Source organism: Calliopsis andreniformis, chromosome 3, assembly GCF_051401765.1.
Source record: "Calliopsis andreniformis isolate RMS-2024a chromosome 3, iyCalAndr_principal, whole genome shotgun sequence".
NCBI lineage: Eukaryota > Metazoa > Arthropoda > Insecta > Hymenoptera > Andrenidae > Calliopsis > Calliopsis andreniformis.
In genome coordinates, this window is record NC_135064.1 from 14,434,421 (window position 1) to 14,456,626 (window position 22,206).

General features: G+C 40.5%; 3 protein-coding genes across 4 annotated transcripts in view; 1 reads left to right on the forward strand and 2 right to left on the reverse strand.

Moving 5' to 3' along the window:
• Positions 1 to 22,206, forward strand: part of Hwt (SH2 domain-containing adapter heavyweight) — a 180,880-nt gene that overhangs the window by 111,000 nt on the left and 47,674 nt on the right. The window lies entirely within an intron of this gene.
• LOC143188787 (uncharacterized) lies at positions 1,853 to 7,986 on the reverse strand. Of its 2 annotated transcripts, none has more exons than XM_076393228.1 (4): positions 7,855 to 7,986; positions 4,197 to 4,400; positions 2,925 to 3,147; positions 1,853 to 2,591 (listed from the first exon to the last, which is right to left on the reverse strand). In XM_076393228.1, the coding sequence occupies exons 2-4, from the start codon at positions 4,302 to 4,304 to the stop codon at positions 2,371 to 2,373; spliced, it is 552 nt and encodes a 183-aa protein (XP_076249343.1). In that variant the 5' UTR covers positions 4,305 to 4,400; positions 7,855 to 7,986; the 3' UTR covers positions 1,853 to 2,370. The 2 variants fall into 2 exon arrangements, with proteins under 2 accessions (XP_076249343.1, XP_076249344.1); XM_076393229.1 differs by lacking the exon at positions 7,855 to 7,986 and adding an exon at positions 4,544 to 4,654.
• Positions 4,367 to 8,442, reverse strand: LOC143188687 (uncharacterized). Its single transcript, XM_076393085.1, has 5 exons — positions 8,170 to 8,442; positions 7,871 to 8,094; positions 4,647 to 4,744; positions 4,467 to 4,598; positions 4,367 to 4,400 (listed from the first exon to the last, which is right to left on the reverse strand). The coding sequence occupies exons 2-5, from the start codon at positions 8,024 to 8,026 to the stop codon at positions 4,367 to 4,369; spliced, it is 420 nt and encodes a 139-aa protein (XP_076249200.1). The 5' UTR covers positions 8,027 to 8,094; positions 8,170 to 8,442.

Sequence of the window (22,206 nt, forward strand, 5' to 3'; positions counted from 1 at the left end):
CGTGACAATTCCGTGGCCCTCAAGTGATGTTCATAGGACATCATGATCCGTAGGGTCGATTTAATGGGTGTCCCCATGGAGCGGTCACGTGGCCTATATATACATATATCTCTGTGGAGTATAGGTATAGGAGTGCGGTTACCTACGCCGTATGGGGTGACATACCATTAATAGCGTAATGAATGGACGAATGACGTCACTTTGAATGCTTTACTGAGAGGACTTAGAATCGACTTAATTATTAAGTGTTACCAGCGTGGAAGGGAAAAATAATCCCTCGAGCAGTAGGACAATATTGCTCCCTCTAATGGAAGGAACCCTCTCTATCTGATAAGGTATAACGTGCATGGATAACGCTGATCTAGGATGTCTCTTTTACATAAAGACACGTGTAAGGATGCCTGCAGGGAAGACTTACTTGGACAAGGGATACCTTGTCTTAAAAGCATCTTTCTTAAAGTAAAAATTTGTCTCCAGTACTATTCATAAGCATTCGAATGGTGTCACATGTTGAGAAAAATACAGGTTGTTTGCAATAACATTTGCTTCGTATTTCTATTATATCTTAAAATTAAGTATATAATAATTACAGTAATTGTATTTTTAACAATAACTGCCAATAAATCTGTAATTTTCTAAACTTGTGAAATCGTTCAAATACTTATAAGTGGTACTGCATGTCCAGAGCGTATTACACTGAAATAAGAAACCACTATGTACTTCAACTAAAATTGATTAGGGAATCCATGTCGACAGTTTCCTGTTCAAGAAAGTAGAGTACAACCTCACCAAATATTTGATGCCCCTCTTTCACACCCTGTATGTACTTGAAGACATTCATTAACCAGTCAAAGGCACGGTGCATTCTCGATTATTTCAAAGCCGAAGTGGGACTCAAAAAGGGGATACGTGGCACAAACCATCAGAAAAAGAGACGAAAGAGCGCGATGGTAACTGTCCCCATGGGATGGTCACGTGGCCTATATACTATAGGAAAGCCGTAGGGGTTGGTCGAGCACGGCAATGGGTACCACATGACGGTGTCCCATAAATAGTCGGTCGGTCGCCGGAATTTCCATTATATTGCGTTCCCGTACCTAGTCTCCATAAACAATATCATCGAACTCCGCACCAAAATGGCGTTCCCCATTAGGTGTTTGCCTGTAATATTTATTACGGGGCACGGTCATTGTGATACGCGCGATTTATGGGGGCTTTGTGCGGAAAATCTGCTGGTTTCTATAGAGAAAGAAAGAGAGAGAAAGAGAGATTGCACAAGAAGGGGGTGAACGAGGAGAGAGGGAAGGTGTAAGGGGTTGAAAGTTGGAAAATAGTTGAACAATTCCAACCGTTCACGAGCCAGGCTTTAACATATTGTAGAACACTCGATCTCGCCGAGTTTGCTCGTGCATTCCATCCGACGTGCTCTCGATATTTCATGTCGAGTTGGCGCGTCGATGCTCGTGGCGGTAGTGAACGGTAGTTGCAGCAATAGTTGTAATCACGTTCAATTAACAGGCGGTGCAGAGTGCACATAATAGCGCAGTATATTACAAAGTTGCTGCAGAAACGAGGGAGCCAGTCATTTACGTTAAATTACATGTTGTTGCGTGTAGTTTTATGAGATACACAGGATGTTTCACGTTCCACGATTCTCTGTATCATAATTTCACATGTTTTATTTTTTAATTCAGAGAATTTGTAATTGAGAGATTTAATAGAGAAATTGGTTGGCTTGAAATTTCTGGAATTTAGAAGTTATATTAATTAAACTGTATATCTCATGATCATATGAAGTGTTAAATAGAATAAGTCTAAAGAAAGTGAAAATTATACCTTTTTTATTTTACTACCTTATTCGTACAATTAAGGAATTCTGTGCATTATAGCGTGGCTGAGAATTTGAAGACACTATCCTGACCGCAGGTGTTGATACTGCTGGTTCAGTTGGTTGTTAGTCGAATATTTCATGAGCTCAACTTCCTCGTTGAGCATCACCCTTCTTGAATGATTTATTTTACGAGGGTGGTCCTTATAGTTATATTCCACAATTACGGCTTCGAGATTACTATATTACTACAGCATTTTCAATCGTACTGTTATAAGTTTCTATTTCCTATTTCCATTTGTATTTATGAAAACTCTAAAATCCTTCTTTTACGCGTAGAATATTAAAAAGAATACATTTTCTTTCAAATTATCCGAATTACAATTTCACGGACGAAAAATATAATTATAAATATACTAACCAATAGATCATAATAGATCATAATGCAATCTACTTTGTCATTTGCGTAAATCGATTTGAATTAAGTTATAGGTGCTCGTACCATCACAAGGCGCGGTCTAGCATGGAAGTTTACGGTTTGTTTAACAGTTCCTATGATCGACCACCCGAATTTCCTCTTGATTAATATATACTCCGAGTTTCGACTTAAGCTCCATCAAAATCGGCGAGGGTAGGCTTCTCTCTCGGGACCAAATCATAGAGAACTTGTATCTCTGATGGTGAGTCGCGGTACTTTCTGGACAAACTACCATACCCAGGGCGGTGTTGTAGTTTGCGAAGACTATCGCGTGATGGAAAGGGCCTGAAACGTAAAACTCCATAGTTAGTGAAGTTCCTACTTCGCTAACTGCTGAATTGTCTGCTGGTTCAAGGAATATCTTCTTTGGGGAGGGTTGTAAGAGGATTGATCATGGTAGCATTATTGTAAAGTGAACTTTGAGCTCTTGAACATTTCTTTATAAGACAATATCAGTAATACAGTAGTGGAAATATTAGTCACATGGCTTTTCTTAACAATAATTAGTTAGATCTATCACAGATTAGCCTTAGTTATTTTTGATACTTAGGATTTATCAAAATTTATAGAAATGAAACTTTAATAAGTCAACATAAGCCAACAGATATACCTACTTACCCAATTTTCTTTTAGATCCTTGTAATTGCCAAGTACCAATGACTCTGTTCTCTCGGACACTTCCGTCTACATTAAAAGTGACTGGCATATCGTTTCGGTAACTGTAAGCTGTGTACTTTATGACGAATGCATTTCCAGATGTTCGTCTGACTGTGAACTGGCCACATCTACTTAGACTTGTATCCACTGGCGTGCCAGCTATGAAATACCACGTTCCTGAAAACTAAGACTTGAGTTTATAATCAATGTGTCAAATAATATTTTATAACGTAAATAATTCTCTTATTTTTAATGCTGTTCCATACGTTTCGATCACAATCCTATGTCAACGAAATTTGTACATGAATTTGTGAGTGTTCTGCCGGATTAGAATCGTGCGTATGGAAGCAGGACTGAAAATTAATGTGTACGATACTGGCCTAACGATTCAATATTGACAACCTTCAGCGTGAGTATGCAAACTCACGATTCGTTGAACCAGTATCTCCAAATTTACGTATGCGAACGTAGACTGTGCCAGGATCATAGATATCGTATAACATCGCGCTTCGTGTTTCCATTTGGCACGATTTAAATCAACGAGTCCTTCGGCTGATCACGGGAATGAAACTCTGTTTCTGTTTGTGTTCGTTAGTGTACGTACCGTTTGACATAATTCACGGATAGAGTGAAACTATTTCTTAGGAAGTTAGAATTAACTATTGAGCGTGGGAATCGTTTCTGCAGTTTTCGTGATTATTTTATCTCGTAAGTATTTAATTATTATCTTTCGTATTTGAATATTGAAAATATCTATAAAATATGTGACAATGAATAATTTTTTATATATTACAAAATTGCTAATTTAAGTTTAAATTAATTATTTGATGAGCTTTAGATTTCTATTCACAAGATTAATTCCACTGACTTCAATTCATAATTATTTACAGTTAAAAAGAGATAACTACTACATATCCACAATTTTTTTAAATCGAGTTTGGAGATTCATAGAATATATGGTGATATTATATTTTATATTAGAAACATATTGAACACTTAATGCTAGAACATATCTCAGTATAAACAGTTTTGACCATCTCCTTGCATGAAACACAATTTCCTCAAATCTGCGTACCACAGAAAACCCTCATATTATGAAATACCGTGTATAAGTATTCGTTGCCCATGAAATACAAGTCTTAGAGCTATCATATCGATGAAACAGATTCAAAGCTTTCTCACCGAAATCATCGGAGTGTTAACACAGAGCAAGTAATAACAGTGCAGAGCTACCTGGTCCAAGTCCAGTGGCTGTCCAATATCCGGGGAACAGGCCGAGCAGCAGAAAATCAAACACGCCATGCAAATCGTTGCCGGAAGTAACTCGCACGCGCGCAACATTTTCCTCCGCTGTGTCAAGCGAGCTTGAGCCCCGACGCTCTATCACTCTATCCTTCAACCGTTTACGTTCTCGTCTGTCCGTGTTGCGTGGCCGAGCTGGAATATTGAAACCGTAAACGTGGATTCTGACGGGATTTCGGTTCGTTATCTACAACGCGTTACTCATGGAGGTTTGTCGACGTCGACGATGGTGGTCGAGGTTGTATCGACAGTACATAAACGCGCTCGTGCTTAAATACCTGTGTGCTGGTCCTGTTTGCTGACTCATATTTATGTACACGAGCGCACGAGAATCTATGAACCACATTTGTCTCCATTTGCCCGTGGGTTCTTGAGAATTACGACGCCAAGTCGAGCCGTTTGTACAGACGCAATTTACCGATTGTAGGTGCTGGGGCACGGGGAATGGATGGTGTCGTGACCATGGGGAATTGATTGAACTATCGATTGAATATTAATTTGTATTAAGTACGGGGAATTGTGAGGTAATTTTAGATTAATTATATAAGCGAGTTTGTGGAAGGATGCTTTGGGACAAGGGAAGAAATGAGTGGAATAGTGGTAAATATTTGAATATGGTCAGGGATTTTATTTGGAAATATGTGATACAAAAATATGAGATTAGATGACTGGGAAGTTTTTATAACTTCCTTTTTTATAAAGCAGAAATGTTGTATATGTTTTCTGACTTTGTTCTTTAGATAAGTAGAATTTCTTCTTTTCTAAGTAGATGTAGCAAATTATGAACTATGCGAAGAATACCTGTTCGAAAAATTCGATATTCCCGATTTTTGTACCATATTATAAAAAGTATTGCCAAAGAAATTGTAGAAAATTATTACACCTCTAGAATGTTGTCCAATAATTTCCCCTTTCTTTCAAACAATCTTTGCTCCACAAAATTAACTCACAATTCGATCCACTTATGAGTGTTTGTTATTACTCGTTAAATAAGTCCTATAATTACCATTTGCCTCCCCTCCCTTATCTAGCCTTTGCGTATCGAGGAATGCCTAGACTGCGTTTACCTTCGCACAAATAACTGTCTTTCCGGGTGAAAGTTATAATGGCGACTGCAACGTGTTACGGACGATAATATGGATTTACGAGGCGAATATCCTCGTGATCGGCTACGGCGCTAGTTCGTCGTCAATTCGGTGCTGATAAGTGTTTATCCAGCCCTGATAGCCTCAGAGACTGTAGCAGAACTGGCGGATGAAACTTTGCTAGGAATAATAGTGGACTGCAACCCTTGCGATACTTAGAGCGATAGTTATAGTATTAGCTGTTTGCTTTACTCGATGGTTCCGATTATGTGCTAACCGCTGATGGAGCTCATTGATAAAGGATAATGAATTTTCATACACAATATTAATTTCGTATTGCTTCGTTGCATTGCCTTTTTGGAACAAACGATCCTAAAATTATTACTAATTAACATGTATACATTATTACTGGAACTTGTAGATACATACATAATTTGAGAAAATAATTTTAATTTTACATTTTTAAATTATTTATGACATACTTGAAAAATAATCTAGACCAATCTGACTGCTTCAGTAGTTATAAATGGGAGATTAAGGGAAGCAAATCTGATTTAGACAAGATATATTATCTCTTGGTTATTTATCGAGGAATATTAAAAAATTTTAAATATTAATTCTGTCCTCTTTTGCCTTCAGGATATTACGTAATAAAATTCTTAAAATTCTCGTGAAGGAATCGGTGATCGTTCGAGTGGTCCGATTTTCAGATTTTTCTAAGCTTAATCTCGACGCTGTGGAATCCTTGTACCCCCCAAATATATTGAATCGTCTCGTCGGCCTTTTGTTTCCGGCACGCGATCTTTCTTCGAGGGGCTGTTCGAGCGGACAACGTTACGGTCCAGTTTAATTTATCCGCCGTCATTATTACGTCGTGATTAAACCGGCCGTCTCGATTGTCCGGGCGATTCTGCTCCACAGGGGTCTAACTTTCGGTTTAATTAAAAAAACGTGATCACCGTTTTCAGAACTCCCTTGGCTATTCCCTTTCTCGCTTGCCTCTTCCTCTCCGCGGAACCCCTTTCACTGGTTTGCAGATATTTCTACCAATCAGCCGAAAATGTTTCCCTATTCTCACCAATTTGTTTCCACTGGTCGAACTGTCTCAAATAAAGAAAGAAAAAAATGTTCGTTTGAAAAGTTCGAACGTGGTCATAAAATGAATATTTTAGAGATTGAGGTATGGAAGTGTGTTTTGGACAATGGGGTTTAAAAATTTAAGCGCAATCGTGACAGGTAGATTTGCATATTGATTTTCGATTACGTGGAAATCGGAAATGGTGACGAGTTCCGAGTTATTCTGAATTTGAAATAATATTAAATTTGAAGCAATTTCGATTGTGAAATAAAGGTACATTTTGAGTGTTTCGAAATTTGTGGTGAAATAGAATCATGGTTTATTGCTTTTGATGAGGCATAAGGGATTGCCTCCTGTAGCATTGGTGTATTGTTCTTAGTAATCCACGCATGGTGATATAGTTTCGCTATTCACATATGCATAGTGAGAGAATGAGACATGTGTAGGAAGGAGAAAGGTTCATTCTCCAAGTCGGAAGATACATTTTCACGGCAAAGTCGACGAGGTCTCTAACAAGGTGACCGCAATCTACCCAGTACAGCACCCAATTAGCGATGACCCGAACCAGCTCAATTCCAGTGGCCCTTAAAACTATGAAATTAGTTCTCTTGGACGGAACACGACCTCTCTCTTCCTTTTCTCCATTTCCCACGGAAGTGTCGCGGAAGTAAAAACAAAGATCTCGAGTTCGCGTTTCACGAACTTCCTCTGCCATTGATCTTACGATTCAGAGCAGTTGAAATTATGAATTACTAAGTGTCATGAAATAGAATACTTTACAACTAATGTTGTAAAAGAAGAACCCTAAACGATCATTGTAATTCATTTAAAATTTATTTATCCAATTCATGTGATCTATATTATTTTAAACTAATACAATTATTTAATTCTTTTCAAAAAAAATTTAACTATACTTTTGAAGAAACATCAGACTAAAGTATCATCTAACATAAGTACCTGCATACCAAATAATGAACTTTATTATAATTAATTATAATTATTAAGCTTTAGCCTTGCCATGTATTTTAATTGTAAAAAAGTAGTCAGTCTAACTTGAATTAATAAAATTAGAATAACATGAGTCATTCTCAATTTAACAACACATTTGATAATTAGTAAACAATACAGGTCCAACACACCTATATGCATTCACTGTTGACAGAGTTGGAACTGTAAAATAATTTTTAATCTTTGTCTTCGTACAAAGGGACTTCAGAATGAAAAGAGTGATTGTTAAAGCGATCCTACCCAGAGTGTAGGTTGTCTGAAACGCGAAACTTTCGCGAACACCGGCCACCGACGGGAAATTTTGTAGCACAATGAAACTGGGGAAAGTCAGAGAAGGCAAAAGGGAGGCAGAGTCGTCCGAGGGAAAGAGGAGACGAACGCAATGATTAATGTGCAAGAGACGTCTCTGTATAATTACTTAATTAAATTCATACATCACACGATATTATGTGATGCACGCTGTGATTTTGCCCTTTGTAACGACCCTTCTGATGCGAAAGCCCTATCTCGATGGCGCCCCCTTCGAAGTGGTTAGCAGGGTCCAACTTCTGACTTATTGGTACTGGGCCAAGTTTCTGGTAGGCGGGCATATCAATAACTGATAACGCGGCTTCTCTTTGAACCTAATCGTCTCCTATTATCCAGCTGAGTTGACTAGCTTCTGGTTGATAGGAAGAAGATATTATTTATCAGTAGAAATGATAATTTCTTAAGAAGGTAAATATTCTAATACCTAACGCTTAAGATGTCCAATGTCCAATGAAGTAAACACCCTAAAACTGTATCTCCCAATTCTTTAATTATGTGGTCCCAAAAACTAAGGATACAGTTCAGGAACTGAGGATATAGTTCAGTTCGGTTCGTGCTCGGCTCGTCGATTGCATAAAGCTTCGTCTACGCCAGCGAACAATTGGCAAACAAAGTTCACAAACTTTTTATCACCCTTACTAGATTTCTCCACGAACACCAAAAACAGTGGGCGAACACACGATATCTATGAAATTTAATTTCCATATTGTTTTCGAACAGCTCACAAACTCTAGCGTACTCACACCTTAAGTGGACCTTAAAGTGGAACCAACATATCTCTTATAATTTCACTGCCTTCTGCCAGCAGTTGTCCAAGCGTCCCCTCCTTCCCAAACCCCTCTATACCACCACAGAGCAATGCTTCCAAGCAAACGCATAGCTGCAATCAAGTAGTTACTCGTCCCACGTGACTCTGTCGCATAATTTCCCCGGCGCACTTTGTACGCAACAAAGCACCCAAAGACAGCGATACTATCCAGAGAACGATTGGATTTGATCCCCAGCCGTGTCCCTGCGGGCATGTTCTGCGGGTTCGCGAGAGCGTGCCAGGGATAATCGCGTCCTCGACGATAACAACGTTATCGGCGAAGCAATTTGAGTTCGCGGTACGGGGCCGACGTTAACGATTAAGCGGTACAATCGACCGATCGTCGTGGCTGCTGGTCAGGATCTTCGGAGGGCTTGTTCCACGAGTCTGTGTCGCAACACGAGTCCTCCGTGTTACGCCCGCGAGTATCCCCGTGTCTGTGTACGGCCCTTGTCCCGCCTGCCTACGGATACTTAATTAATTCACTTTACGCCGGACTCCCCGTTTGTAATGCGGGATAGGGGTGCCTAAGAACCCCGAGGCAGTAATTGATTCAAATGCTTCCAGGGTATTACCGGGTGCAGAAGACGGTGTGCGTGTAGCCAATATTGCTAGGCTTCTGACTGGACGAGCAAAACCACCGGCGTTAAGTGTGACTTGCTCGTGATGTACAAGGTGTATCTGAAGATGCTGTAGGTAGAGGGCTGGGGCAAGAAATACGGGGTACTTCGAGGATCTTATTCTCGTGAGAGGGGATTACTCCTTAACTGTTCACAATTTTTCATTTTTTTAATTTATTATTATCGTTTTTCATGTATCTTCTTTCATTTATCTTGGAGAATTATCTTAGAGATGGAAGTTCGAAAGGAATATTGAAATTTCATTTGTTAAGACATATTTGTGTATCTGAGAGCCAACGTGACCTAAGTCTTTTTTTGTTATCTTTTGGGAGAGCTGAAAGAGAAATGCGATCACCTATTACTCAGTTATATAGTGCTTAAAGCAGTTTATATTATTAAATTTCCTTTATTCGTAATGTAATTTAAGAAAATTCCTATTATTCTAATAAAATGAAAGGAAAGTAATAAAATCCTCTGAAAAACTTAATTTTAAAGGGCATGGACTAAGGTCAGCCTGGCTCTGGGGTACGGAGCTGATACATTGAATATTTGAAAATTTACGTAAATAAGTGTCGTATTTCAGTATTTTTTTATTATACTTTTCTCAGCATTATACAAGAGATTGAAGCTGAGGATCTTGAAACTTTTCTATTATTTACTAATATGGCAATTTAAAAGTCCCAAAATTGTATCATCTATGTACTTACATAGAAAAGTAGGTAGAATTTGATATATTTGTTCACAGGGAGGCTATCTTTCTGTACGTCCCCTACGTTTGAAGTTGTAACGCGATTTTCAGTAAGCCGAAGAGCAACCGGAAGAAGCTTTCTCAAACAGAGAAGGCAAACGCGGAAGTAATATCCTGAAAGTCAAAGATTCGATGCGACGTGGAGATATCCTCCCCCGTTCGTTTTCGTGCGAGGCAAACACGAAGCGTTTACGAGCATCTTCAGTTCGAGCTTTCCTCGTGCTTCTTATCTCTGACGTCATGCCCCGCGGAACGATTAAACTTTTCCTCGTTTTACTGTTGGCAGACGGTATTTTGCTCCAACTGGACAATCCTGTAGTCGCAAAGGGGAGCTCGACAATGCGCTATTTACATTTTTACCTAGAAATTTCTACTCCCTGACGTCTCTTTCCTTCGTTGGAGACGACGAAGTCAGTTGCCGAAGGAAAGTTCCTAACACTTTAAAGTAATGAACTCGTGGGATGGAATGTAGCGTTCACCACGGGCGTGATAAATAGTCTTTCTTGATAAATAAATTTATCAGGGTTATGTTGGAAGGTAGCCAAATTGCTTTGGAAAGTTTCAAGTCATCGTTTTAAGTTTTCATGTAGTGTGATTTTTTTGCGCCTGTTCGCATGGTTCATATCTTTCGTCAGTATTTGCAAGGGAGGGTGGTAGCTTATTTATGGAAATATTCTAGATAAGAATCGAGTATAAAAGGTATTTTATGATACATTTTGTCATTCATAGCTTAGATTTATACCTCATTCAAGAGAGTGTAATTCCTTTTGATTCACATTCTAGAGTGAAATCATTTCCCTAAAAAACCGTTTTTAAAATTTTATAACTTCTTTACCTTCTTTCACCAAATCGTCGCTACATTTCCACTGCAATTCACCTGCTTCAATTATGATTTCATCAACTCTCCCATCCAAGCCATGACGTGTTCCCATAAAATGCGTGGAAGCCACCCTCAGTAAAAGTGGGGTGAAATGGTCGGAAGTAGCCTTTCATCAAAATCAGCTTTGTACAGTTTAATCTGTTGGCAGCCGCCTTCGCAGTCTTTTGCGCTAATTCCTCCATTACAAGAGGAGGTTTCGTTAGATACTGAGTGCGTCTGACTACGTTTATACCTACCTACTGGCTAAAATTGGAAGTAAATAAGTTCAGACCTGAGAAATACCAGGGAAGGAAGAAAGGAAATTTTCTTGAATCTTTTTCGTGAAATTGATCCTTAAGTAGTGCATTGTAACACTTGAAAACAATTTAATTTTACTCAATTCTATTACTAAAAAAACAAAATATAGAAACAGTGTCTTACCACTTGATGCGTCATCTAGTGTTACGTAAACGAATGACTAATACTTAATAGCGTGCTACGCAGAAACCTAGACAGATAAATTCCAGTCTCCTTGGGATAACTTTCAGTTTCAAAGTTGCCTTTTCCCTATTATATCAATCACATATATACTACATATATGTAAGCATCCATGTATTACAAAACAACGAAACAGCCAAGAAACATTATGTCACAGGGAGTTTAAAGAACTAGGAATTAGAATTTATTTTTAACCCCATCAATTCAGGTTTTATCAGGAATAGTATGAAACCTGCTGTCTGGTGACATCAGAAGGTAGAAACAAAACTTTTCGAATAGGGTGGGGATGTACATTTCCGAGGTGAAGAAAGACGACACCGATCGAATAGTATGACGTGAACATGAAGAAGATGTCAGAGTGTTCGACCAAGGTCTCGTCGAACAGAGAAACGTCGAACTCTATGGCGTTGCGGTTCACCGCAGCCCCAGTGTTAGGCAGTTCATGTTGCGGCCGTATTCGAAAAATTCCACGCGTCGGGGATGATCCGTCGTTAGCCGTGATCGTTGTCGCTGCGGGTTCCTACGTCAAAATTTATCGTTCGAGCCGCGTGGCACGTCTCGTTAATTATGCACGTATGCGCGCGTGATACGCGCCGATCCTGGAAAAGCCCCGGGTAACAAGCACTACGAGGCGTACCAAGAGTCTGGGGACGTGGAAATCAATGCCCGACGCATTCACGTCCATTTTGATGAGATTCCGTTTCATCAGGGAGCCTCTCGTCGAGCCGAACACTCCGCCTCTTCCCCCGCCGACGGTCTGTATCCAACGAGCGTGTATATGAAAGTTAATGAGTCAAAAGAGGAACAGTTTGATGGGTCCATTAGAATTGCCACCGTGTAAAGCCATTGATTAATTTCGTGGTGGACGGTGATCAGGGATGGACTCGGTTGGTCTGCGGTGAACAGAGTCGATTCTTTTCTAGGGAATGAATTATAGATAGAATGTGCGTACCTTTGTATCACAATCATGATCTCAAAATGTAATCATGGATTCTTTAGAAATTTTATACTTCAGACATTGTTTAGATTTCTTGGTATCATACCTTTTGGTCAAGGGAAGTTTAATCATCTAATATTTTGTGAAATAAAAAGTAGAGAGAATTTTTCATTTTCATATCTATTGTACAACTTTCCCTCTAAAATTGACAAAAATGCAAAGACTAGGCTTGATTAATCTGTATTTTAGGAGGCTCATTTATAGACAATTATAATTTTGATGGTTTCTAAAATGAGTTCTTAATAATTTGTCTGCATATCTCATTTTGTTACTAAAGAATGTAAAAGCAAATGTAGCTTTTTAAGGTAGATGTTGAGTTGTGAAATGTGACGAGAGTGAGATACACTTTTGTAGGAGGAATGCAATAACGTGTCACTCGCAGCTGCTTCGGGTATTTCCTCCTTCCACGGGCTAAAAAATAGCACTCGTTTATGCATAATCCTTACAGAAGTCCTGTAATTTTTTCGTAGCTATGTATTCCTCGTTGGTTGTGAGTATTCATCATACTAACAGATCCCAAATTGGCCTTGTACATACAACAGGCTGGGTGGAAAATATCACCTTAATCCCATGGATTTGAGAACGTTTTCTGGTTGAGCGCTTCGTGAGCTTTGCGAATAATCTTCCTTCCTGAATTCGAACAGTTCTCGCTATTAAACATTTATGCACAAGATATACGTGTTTAAAACTATAGGAGCATATATTCACATTAATTTCTTTTTTACCTAACTCGTGTCAGAAAGAGAAATAAAAAAAAATTCTAGAAATTTGTAAGAGGAATAACATCAATTTAAGCTTAGAAAAGATATACGCAATTGTACTTTTATGCAGGAATTGTTCTGAAGAATCAGATTCTATAAAAAGAAGTAGACCGTTTGACGTAGCAAGACAAAGTACAGCGCATTTGCATTTGCACTTCGCAGCGTACTTCTGCATCGCTGCATTTGAGAGAAGAATTGAAGTTATACATACAAAGACATTTAATATTATTCTTCTCAACTGTTTTCTTTATTATTTTCTTCTATCATTATTCACGCGAGAAGACAAACCCAAACTAGATGACGTAACTCGCTCTGTATAAATAATTCAACTTTTACGAATTATTCCACATCGAGTGTATAGGTCATAACCTGATGAATCTTCCGATTGTTCATGTAAATGGGTTAATTAGTCAGAGTCAAAGCTGATTGGAAAAATCATAGAAGTAAAATACGCTCTATACATTCCTCTAGAGGTGGATTTCATCGCGCTGATTGCGTTATTACGAAGGTTTACGTTAGTTTCCAACTAGGAATCGATACACAGGGAAAGTATCGATGAGACGTAACGAAAATTCAATAGTCGTGGCTGCCCCTCGACAGGAGCGCACTGCGAGTGGCAGGGTATGTCGAATGATTTTCGGTAAACCGACGCGGCGGATTCTGGACGTGTCATTCGGTAATTAGATCGTATCGTAGTAGTAAATACACGCGTGTCGTTGGGAAAAGCAAATCGCTCGGCCTCTTTAACCACCCCGCGCACAGTGCATCGAGTCACGCCACAACACTGACGAATTAATTAACGAGCCAGCCGCATTAATGATGTAACGTCAGGATTTACAACGTATCCGCTACTGAAGGGTCGGTTTCCCTCTTTTCTGACTTTCGCCCGATATTTCTTTCTTTCTTCTCCCTTCCCACGTGAAATTTACGAAGACCATGGTTTCTATATGCGTGACCCTTGGTGTGAGTGCTCTTTGCGATTCTGGATGAGTTGAATTTACGCTGCACCGCGGTAATGGTAGAGTATAAATCTTGGGTAACTGGAAACTAATGCTGGGAAATGTGTAGGCGTGTTTCTGATGGTAACAATCCCGGGTAGAAAATGTGTAATTATTTTGAAAGGATGGTCGTGGTTTGCGAAGCTTTCTCATTTGGTTAACAATACAAGCATTAGTTTTCTGAATAGCACTCTCTTGGCATTTACTTTTCTAGTGTACGACAATTACAAAATACCTACAAGTAGTGCAAAACTCAATCACCAGCATTCCTAAAAGAGTCAATCATATATGATCCATCAGAAATTGTTGAAAATCCCTGACAACCAGTTTTCCAGCAGCACACAGTCAGCAAACATGTCAATCCTTGCTCCAGAATCATTCACACTGGATTCAGCCAAAGGGTCGAGGGGCAATTAACAATCGGCACCCTCTTCGTCATTCCAGCGTTGCGCAACGCCACTCAAAGCGAAGGGGCATTAAATGTACCGCGAGTTATTAACGACATTTGGCTTCCTTGGACGCGATTTCGTGTTTCCATCTAAAGCGGATTCCGCCTAACCGTAAGCAAGCGAGAAGGGTTGCTCGTCCCCCGTGTTCGACGAACTGCGAACGGACGATAACGCGAGCGGGCCACCTGCGTCTCACACGACCTCGCAGAAGTCGCCGACTCCGTTCCACGACGTTCCAGGGGTTGGGACCGTTCTTTTTAAGTGGTGACAAAGGTACTCCGACGTTCCTTCCCTCGCCCATTCACCCTTACGTAATATCTCGCCGGCAGTCGGATCGCAAGCCACCCTCTTTTTTTTCTCGGTTTCCTCTGTCCTCCTCCTTTTTTGTTTCCCTGCCAAAGAATATTTTCGAGGGCTCGGTGCGCGTTAATGGACGATTTAGCGTAGCGAGCTTGTCTAACCGAGACGCCTGGAGATAAGGGTAGCCTTTTTTTCGCACTGATTTTCGCTGCTTTACTAGTAAAGGTTATGTTAAACGTCATGGCTGTCATTGATATAGTATAGGTGAGATCTCTGTTGAAGGACGGGAGATAAAATAGGAAAATCAGAGTGGAGAGAAAGCGTGTTGCTAGTGGTGTGCGTGTGGGTTGTTTAGTAGGTAATGTGTCCTTTGATGTTGAAATGTTTGATATTGGGAAAGACGATCCGTTTGAATGGGATGGATGTTGGTTATGGGGTCTATGGGGTGGAACGATTTTGTGATGCTGATAGGATCCTTGTGTTGATTTGGGAGGCCTCCCTTAGTTACCATTGGATTCGTTTCACAAAATCTTGTATCATATGTCTACAGCAAGTTAATCAAATTATAAAAACAGCTATAGTTAGATCTTTCTAAAATTCCTGAGATGTTCGAAATTCTTTGAAACATGATACTTTACAGGTTCTAAGTGCCTAAAATCTGACACATCGACGTGGCAATACATAGCAATAAAGTAATCCAATTGGAAAGCTTCCGTTCCATCCATTCGAGCAATATTAATTCTGCGAGAGCGTCGACCTGCCCGAAAACCAATCACTCTTCGTATTGCCTTCACAATTCCCTGCAAACCTATTGGTTTTGCCGCTTCAACCGTCTTTTTCCACCGATGCACGCTCGAATACACTAGGACCGTTATCAAAGCCACGTGCAGCGTTTTCCAAACCCATTGTCAGTTCCATCCGTTGCGTGTCCTGTGAAGGTTATCGTCTACCAAAGACGAGTCGAAAACTCGATGCAGCTATAGTAGTCGAGGTGGTTCGCAGCTGATCGTGACGAGCGGCAGGCAAGTCCCAGGAGGGTGGATTTTAATAAACCGGATGCTTATTGTACGCTGCTCGTTCGGCTGTTCGACCGTTTCGCGTAGGAACGCTATCAGAAAGGAGGATATGAATGCTGGCTCTCCGCTCGCCGCGACAGCGAAGAAGACAGCGGAACGACAGCAGGGTGTCGACAGTGGGACCAGGGGTTGGGACAGGGAAAAGAACTCGAGCCTCGGGGGTTGCATTGTTGCAGTGCCGGTGATTACGAGCAGCAAGCGAACTCTCTTTCACTTTTTGCTGCTGCAAGTTCACCGAGTGGTTCCGCCCAGTCGAGATGCCCTCAAGGTCTCGCGTCTTGTTATCACCGCGAGCAGGCCGTGTCTGCTCTTTAAGTATCGTGCCTTTCCTACGATCTGCTTGATTGCGTCGTTAAACCCGTGTCTGTAGTAGCCAATGCTCCTTGCTCTGCTTCTTCTTTGATCGCGCCCACTTGTCTACGACTTTCGCCGCTCGGAAGAACCACGTCGATGTCTTTATCTTGATGAGTGCTTTATGGGAGCACCGTCATTTTTGAACTTTTTATCTGAATGCTCTATTATCTGAGTGTTCTGGTACAATGTTCTATCACAGTAATAGTCCATCATTTTGTGAGGGAACTTCCTCTTTCAGTAGAATTTCGGTAATTGTTATTAGCTAACGTTGATTGACTTTTAAGTTCGAGATCTGGCAACTTTTTTATGGACTCACTTTATTCTTTTATCGCTACGTACTAGCTTAGCTTCTTTACCATTAACTAACGATATTCAAAAGTAGTCTTCAAAGCACCTCTGTGGCAGAAGATCTATGACCTTGTATTGCAACCTACATCCCCAACTTTTTACGTAAAATGAAGACTCGTTACAGAGTGCCATTTGACCTTCTCAAAGCTGACTTCACTCGGTTCTCTCTTGTCGCTTCCCAAGCGGTTTTCTTTCGAAATATTTTTAAACACAGCTCGTAATTTGCAGTAACAATGCTCTCGACACATTTTCGCCCTTAATTGTCGATCGATCCTCAGACAACGCGCTGCATCGGACATTGAAGGAATACAAAAGTGATGTTTCACGAGGCAAACAGTGCGACGTCTCGTTATCGCGACGGGAGAACTTCGATTTCCCCGGATAAAGAGGTAGTCCCTGTTGAGCTCCGTTTAACGAGAAACAAGGGTGGTCGAGGATGCTGTCGGTTCTCAGGGAGCACGTAAGACGACTTAGAAACAGGACTCTTATAGAACGACGGCGGGAAGCGTCTCGCTGTCTTTCCCGAAAACAGCCTCGAAGGTGGAACGACGAGACGGGACGGGGGATGGCCCGAAGGAGGAACTTCTAAAATCAATTAGCAACCCCTCGGGCGATGGGGTTCCGTTCCCGCGACTGTGGAAGGACCCTCTCCGTCATAGGATAAGGGGTGATAAGGAGGGGTCGACGTTTATCCCAATAGAGAAACCGGCGGAACAATCACGCCGTTTCTACGAGTATCTACGCGCGTAGTTGAGGGGTCAGGGGAGTCTGTGTGGGTGGTGCGCATACACGGATACCTGCGGGGGTTGCAACCACATGGTTCAACCCTTTCTCGCGGCTAGCGTCCCGTTGCTGCGGGCTTCTGAGATTATCGCGAGATAATTCAAGCATTTGCGATAATTCCTGCTTTTTGCCAGGCGTTGAATTTTCCTGTTGAAAGGTTATTAGCACACTTGAATAATAAAGAACGTCGATACTGAAATTTGTTTTTTCGAAGAGTAGGTTGTAAACTTTAGCTCTTCTTTCAGTAATCCCTGTGGGGAGATTATGAAAAGCAAATAAGCCTAGTTACTTTTACCTTTTTCTCAGAAAGAGAAGTCTCCAAGTGTACTCCAATTAGGTAAATATCTTCTTTTGAGGGTATGTGTAGCTCAGTACCTCATAAAATATTTATGTTTCCAACTGTTCTGTGTACCTTAATTTTTCTAAAAATTTGAAGTTTCAGAAACTTCTATACTTTCAAATCTACAATATTTCAAATGTTTTAATTTTTCAAAACGGCAAAGAGTATCTACTTTTTTTAGGAGGAGTACTCCTTTTTATGTCATATTAAACTAATAGGTATCAATAATTGATTAATTAATTTCTCAATCTACAAATTGTGTTGCTAGAACAAAGCTTACAAAATCGCCTGCTGCAAAACTCACACTTTTACCACCAGCGAGTTTTACTATTAAATTTCCACAGAATTAGTAGTACTTTCACGCTGCCAGCTGCAGCACTTGGCAAACACACTTCCTCGATATTCATATTCGCCCACTTCTGTAACTTTATCGCTGAAAAAAAGTTAATTATTTCCCCCCTAGCTAGACGTCGAGAGCAATCTCGCGCGTCGTATGCATTCATAGCAGAGAATTCGCGTATTTCATCTGTTGGAGCGTTTAAACTTTTACCTAGAGGGATGCTCCAGAGGGGGTTCGCGAAGCGCTCGAGCGTTCCTCACAATTCGAACTTTAACGACCGTCCATAATTCGTCCACCTGGAGTTGGATGACCGTCTTCCTGTCGACTGACACGCAAAGGATCTCGCAGGGTGTCGAAGTTTCGAGATCTTAGGGTTCCTCTTCTTGTACCAACGTTCCGTATAATTGAGCACTGCGGCGGAGGTCCTTTCGACGCGGGGGTGGCTCTTCATCCCCTCGGAGACGTGGCAGTCGGCGAGGTTGGTAGTCCAAGCGGCTTCGAAGAGTGAAAGTTTGGCTCTCGAAGGGCAAAGGTGTGGAGAGGAGAATGAACAGGGCAAGAAAAAACGGACGGAACATGGGGAAAAGTACACGACACTTGCATTAAGGGATAATTCTTGTTTTTGGTCGGACGCATTGGAAAAGATAGTTCATTTATTTCGATATGAGAGTGGTCTTTTTATAAATGTAGAGGGATCAAAGTGTAAGTAGTCTCACTGAGGCAAAAACGAGCAACATTTTGTCGCTGTTCTGTGTTTCCTGAAAAAGTTACCGCTTATTATGGTAATATTTTCATGTTTCCTTCTTTACTATCCTGAATAATTAGGGACCGAGGTCTAGAGACTGTATGTCGTATCCAGATGAATTAATTAAAGCAATAAAGCATTGAGAAGTAGGCGCGATATTTCACCCCGCGAGCCCCATTTTACCACCTGACAATGGGTGAAATTGCGGGTGATTAAATAGGATCGTAATATTCAAGAGCGTTCTTTCATCTCTTGGCGAGGGCAGGGGAACTCGTTAAAGAACCTTTGTCGGGAGTTGTGGATGGGCAGACGCGACCAAGGAGATGGGCAAAGGAAGGCAAGAAAGCCAGCTAAGGCTAGAGATAGCGGGCCGATTAGAGACCGTTGTGACAACCCCTAGTCCACCTTCTTATTGCATAGACTCGTTTCCATTGGTTCTGTACAGAGCGACCGGGAGTCTCTCTCAACGTCGACTTTGAGGCGAGTTTCGCCTCTCTTTGAAGAGTCCAGCCGCGACCCTTCGTGACCCTACGGGGGATCGGAGACACGACAAAAAGGCCTGTGGTCCTTCGATGTGGCACATTTCTGTCCAATTGGAAGGACCAAAGGACATGGGGAAGGGCTGAGGGACACGCGGATTCGTTTAAATGAAGACGAAGGGACCTCCCAATCGTGTCCTCTAAATCGTGAAATCACGGAATTTCTCGACTTTCTTTTTCTTCGTTCCCCTCGCCCTTATATCGACATCCGATGGCATTTTTACCTCGACGATACTCAGTCGATCCGTTTCATGTCGATTAACTTAGTGCTTTATTCACTGTGCGCTTAGAATTAGGAATTACTAGAGTGTAGCATACGTTTTCTAGATTACAAGTGCCTAACTTGAAAGAATTTTAGATATGAACAAACTGTGAAGCTTTTGCTTCGCGAAAATTCTCTTTTTGAATTAATATTTTGCATTCTGTCTTTCTCTTAAGCAGCTCTATAGTCTGCGCTTCGTCATCTTGGTGATTCAATTGAATCATTTGTCATGTTAAGAAATAAGTGAATACGTTCCCATGAGACTAACTAATATAATGTAACAAACGAAGAAAAACGACGGAAGAAGGGAAGACTCGGCTGAGGGAGTCCTCTTAAAAGACCGAATTAATCGTTGGGTCCATCGTCTACGTACACCTTGAAAACGATGTTGAATAGCTTCGAGTAAGTTCGGTCTCGTGTCCAGGTCTGGCCTTTCGTCTCGTAAAACTTTAACGCGTTTACCCTGTTACTCGACAGAGCACCATATATCTGCGTGCAGAAGATGAAGGTCCTTGCGGAGAACCTTGAATTCGAGGTCTTTCACTCGTCATCGATCATGATTAGTAAGGGTTTCGTTTCTCTTTCCTCCTTATTTTTTGGTTTATTCGTATCGATAAATCTATTAGAAGTTTAGTAGTAGTCTATAATGAATCCCTTGAGTCTAGCAGAGAAACAGATTTTTCCATTCACCTTCTCAGAAAGGAAACTTTTGTAGGAAAAAGTTTAGAACTATTCGAGTGTAAGAAATTTGATACAGTAGATATGGATTCCCTTGGAACAGAAAAATTGCAATTCTTAATTAAATTGTCAGAGATTGGATAAGCAAGTTTAATCCTACTAAGAAAATTGTAAATTCCGATCAGATTCTTTCTTGTAGCGTAGTTTACGCGTCCCGATTCAGATGCAAATTAGCCTGTGAGATGCTAGATTTACAGTTTACTAACGAGCGTTTAGGGATTCCGTGCAGGCATCAGCATCAGGGCCCTTAGCTATTCAAGTTTCAACCCTTCCAAGTTAGGGGTTAATTGTGTCATCGCGATCGATCTGTTTGCGTGATTCAGCTACTTCCGAATTTACTCCAGTTTACAAATACATTACAAAAAGCTATTCATTAAGCCTCTACAATACATGTGCCTACACACGTTGATGGTATCACAATATAGAAAATTAAATTACACGCATTAATGTGTATTAACATGCAATTTCATTTTTGTACTTTTATTTAATTCTATTTATAATAATGTCTTGTAAAGACGATTAATTATAATACACTCTGCTCTAATCTTTATTTTACCATATTTTACTATTGTCAAAGAATAACAGAATTATACTTCGTCCGAGAAATATGAAACGTTTAACAGAGCATTTTATAACTTCTCTTGTTTGTGAAGCTGTGTTCAACTAAAATAGCTCCGAGCATTTCATGGTACGCGTTCTTTGCATAGTAACATAGGGGAATGGATTCATCTACTCAACTGCTTTGTATAATTTTAGGAAACTGGACCCTTAACTAGCAAACTATTCTACCCAATTTATGCTAAAATGCCAATATTCCAAAGTATCACGTGCAGCCTGTGTTCGATGTTCTCATAATTTTAATGTTACTTCTATACTGAGTTCAAACATCGTTGAAATCTACGTGGCGTGGGTTCAAAATTTAATATGGTCAGAAACGTTCCAATAGGTGAACCATTAAAAGTAGGTTAAAAGGTAGAGCTTTTGCGAGTCATTGCAACTTCACTTACAATATTTAGTGCTCGAACTGTTGCCAGGTACCACTTTGAATAGGATAAGCGTGCCCATTATTGAACATACAGAAACATATCTTTTGATGACTTGCTGTTTTATTAATGCTTAAAAAAGATTAATGCGAAATATGGATTATCGAGAGCACTGATCTTTGAGATTCGATCTCTTGTTAAGTAGGTCTCTCTTCATTCTTACTAAGTTGGTCAATGAAACGAGACATACATTCTCTTTTCTTTATGTAAATAAATTAATTATCGAATAGTTATGCCTTCTAGGTTAATTATTTTTCTTTAGATTTAATTTTGTAGTAGTTTTATTACTTTTAAAACATAGATGATAAACGTTTGATTAAATCCGTGTGTAACTACTGCACCACTTGTACTACTGATACGAACAACCATTACGCAGATATGAAACAGAATAACAAGTCACAGGAATGGAGGGTGGTAAACGCGAATGACCAGTTCGAAAGTCGTAGGTAAATCGCGAGAAAGGGGACTGCGGCCCGTTTCCCCGGGGCAAATTTCCGATTTATTCAAGCCCGCTCCCGAATACTTGGGAGCCCATAAAGAGAATGAATGGGATTGTGGCGGTTGCAGCAATGCTTAGGGCTGCTTTAGGGGTTCATGAAATACGCGCTCGCTACCCTCTTTGGGCTTTGCTCTGTGTTTCTCTGTCTGACTCTCTGTGTCCACCCTCTTCACCATCTTTCTCTATCTTCACTTCCACCTAACACTGTCTCCTTTTCATTAATTCTATCACCTGTCTCTTTCGACCAATCTCATTTTCTATTTTCGAAGGTTCGACACACCTTTCGGCGTTTCTTCTCGATCATTTCGCAACTTTTCGTTCTTGAACGCGTGCCTCTTCCCTCGCTCTTCTCTCTT

What these genes read in the sequence shown, in the direction of transcription:
- LOC143188687 (XM_076393085.1), bottom strand. Translation starts at nt 8,026, where the DNA reads ATGCCCGCCTACCAGAAACTTGGCCCAGTACCAATAAGTCAGAAGTTG. An exon ending in AAACGGCTCGACTTGGCGTC is followed by an intron (nt 4,599 to 4,646) that starts GTAATTCTCAAG and finishes TGTGGTTCATAG; the next exon opens with ATTCTCGTGCGCTCGTGTAC. An exon ending in ACGTCGACAAACCTCCATGA is followed by an intron (nt 4,401 to 4,466) that starts GTAACGCGTTGT and finishes TCAATATTCCAG; the next exon opens with CTCGGCCACGCAACACGGAC.
- LOC143188787 (XM_076393228.1), bottom strand. Translation starts at nt 4,304, where the DNA reads ATGTTGCGCGCGTGCGAGTTACTTCCGGCAACGATTTGCATGGCGTGT. An exon ending in AGCCACTGGACTTGGACCAG is followed by an intron (nt 3,148 to 4,196) that starts GTAGCTCTGCAC and finishes CTCAAGTCTTAG; the next exon opens with TTTTCAGGAACGTGGTATTT. An exon ending in AGGATCTAAAAGAAAATTGG is followed by an intron (nt 2,592 to 2,924) that starts GTAAGTAGGTAT and finishes TTTACGTTTCAG; the next exon opens with GCCCTTTCCATCACGCGATA.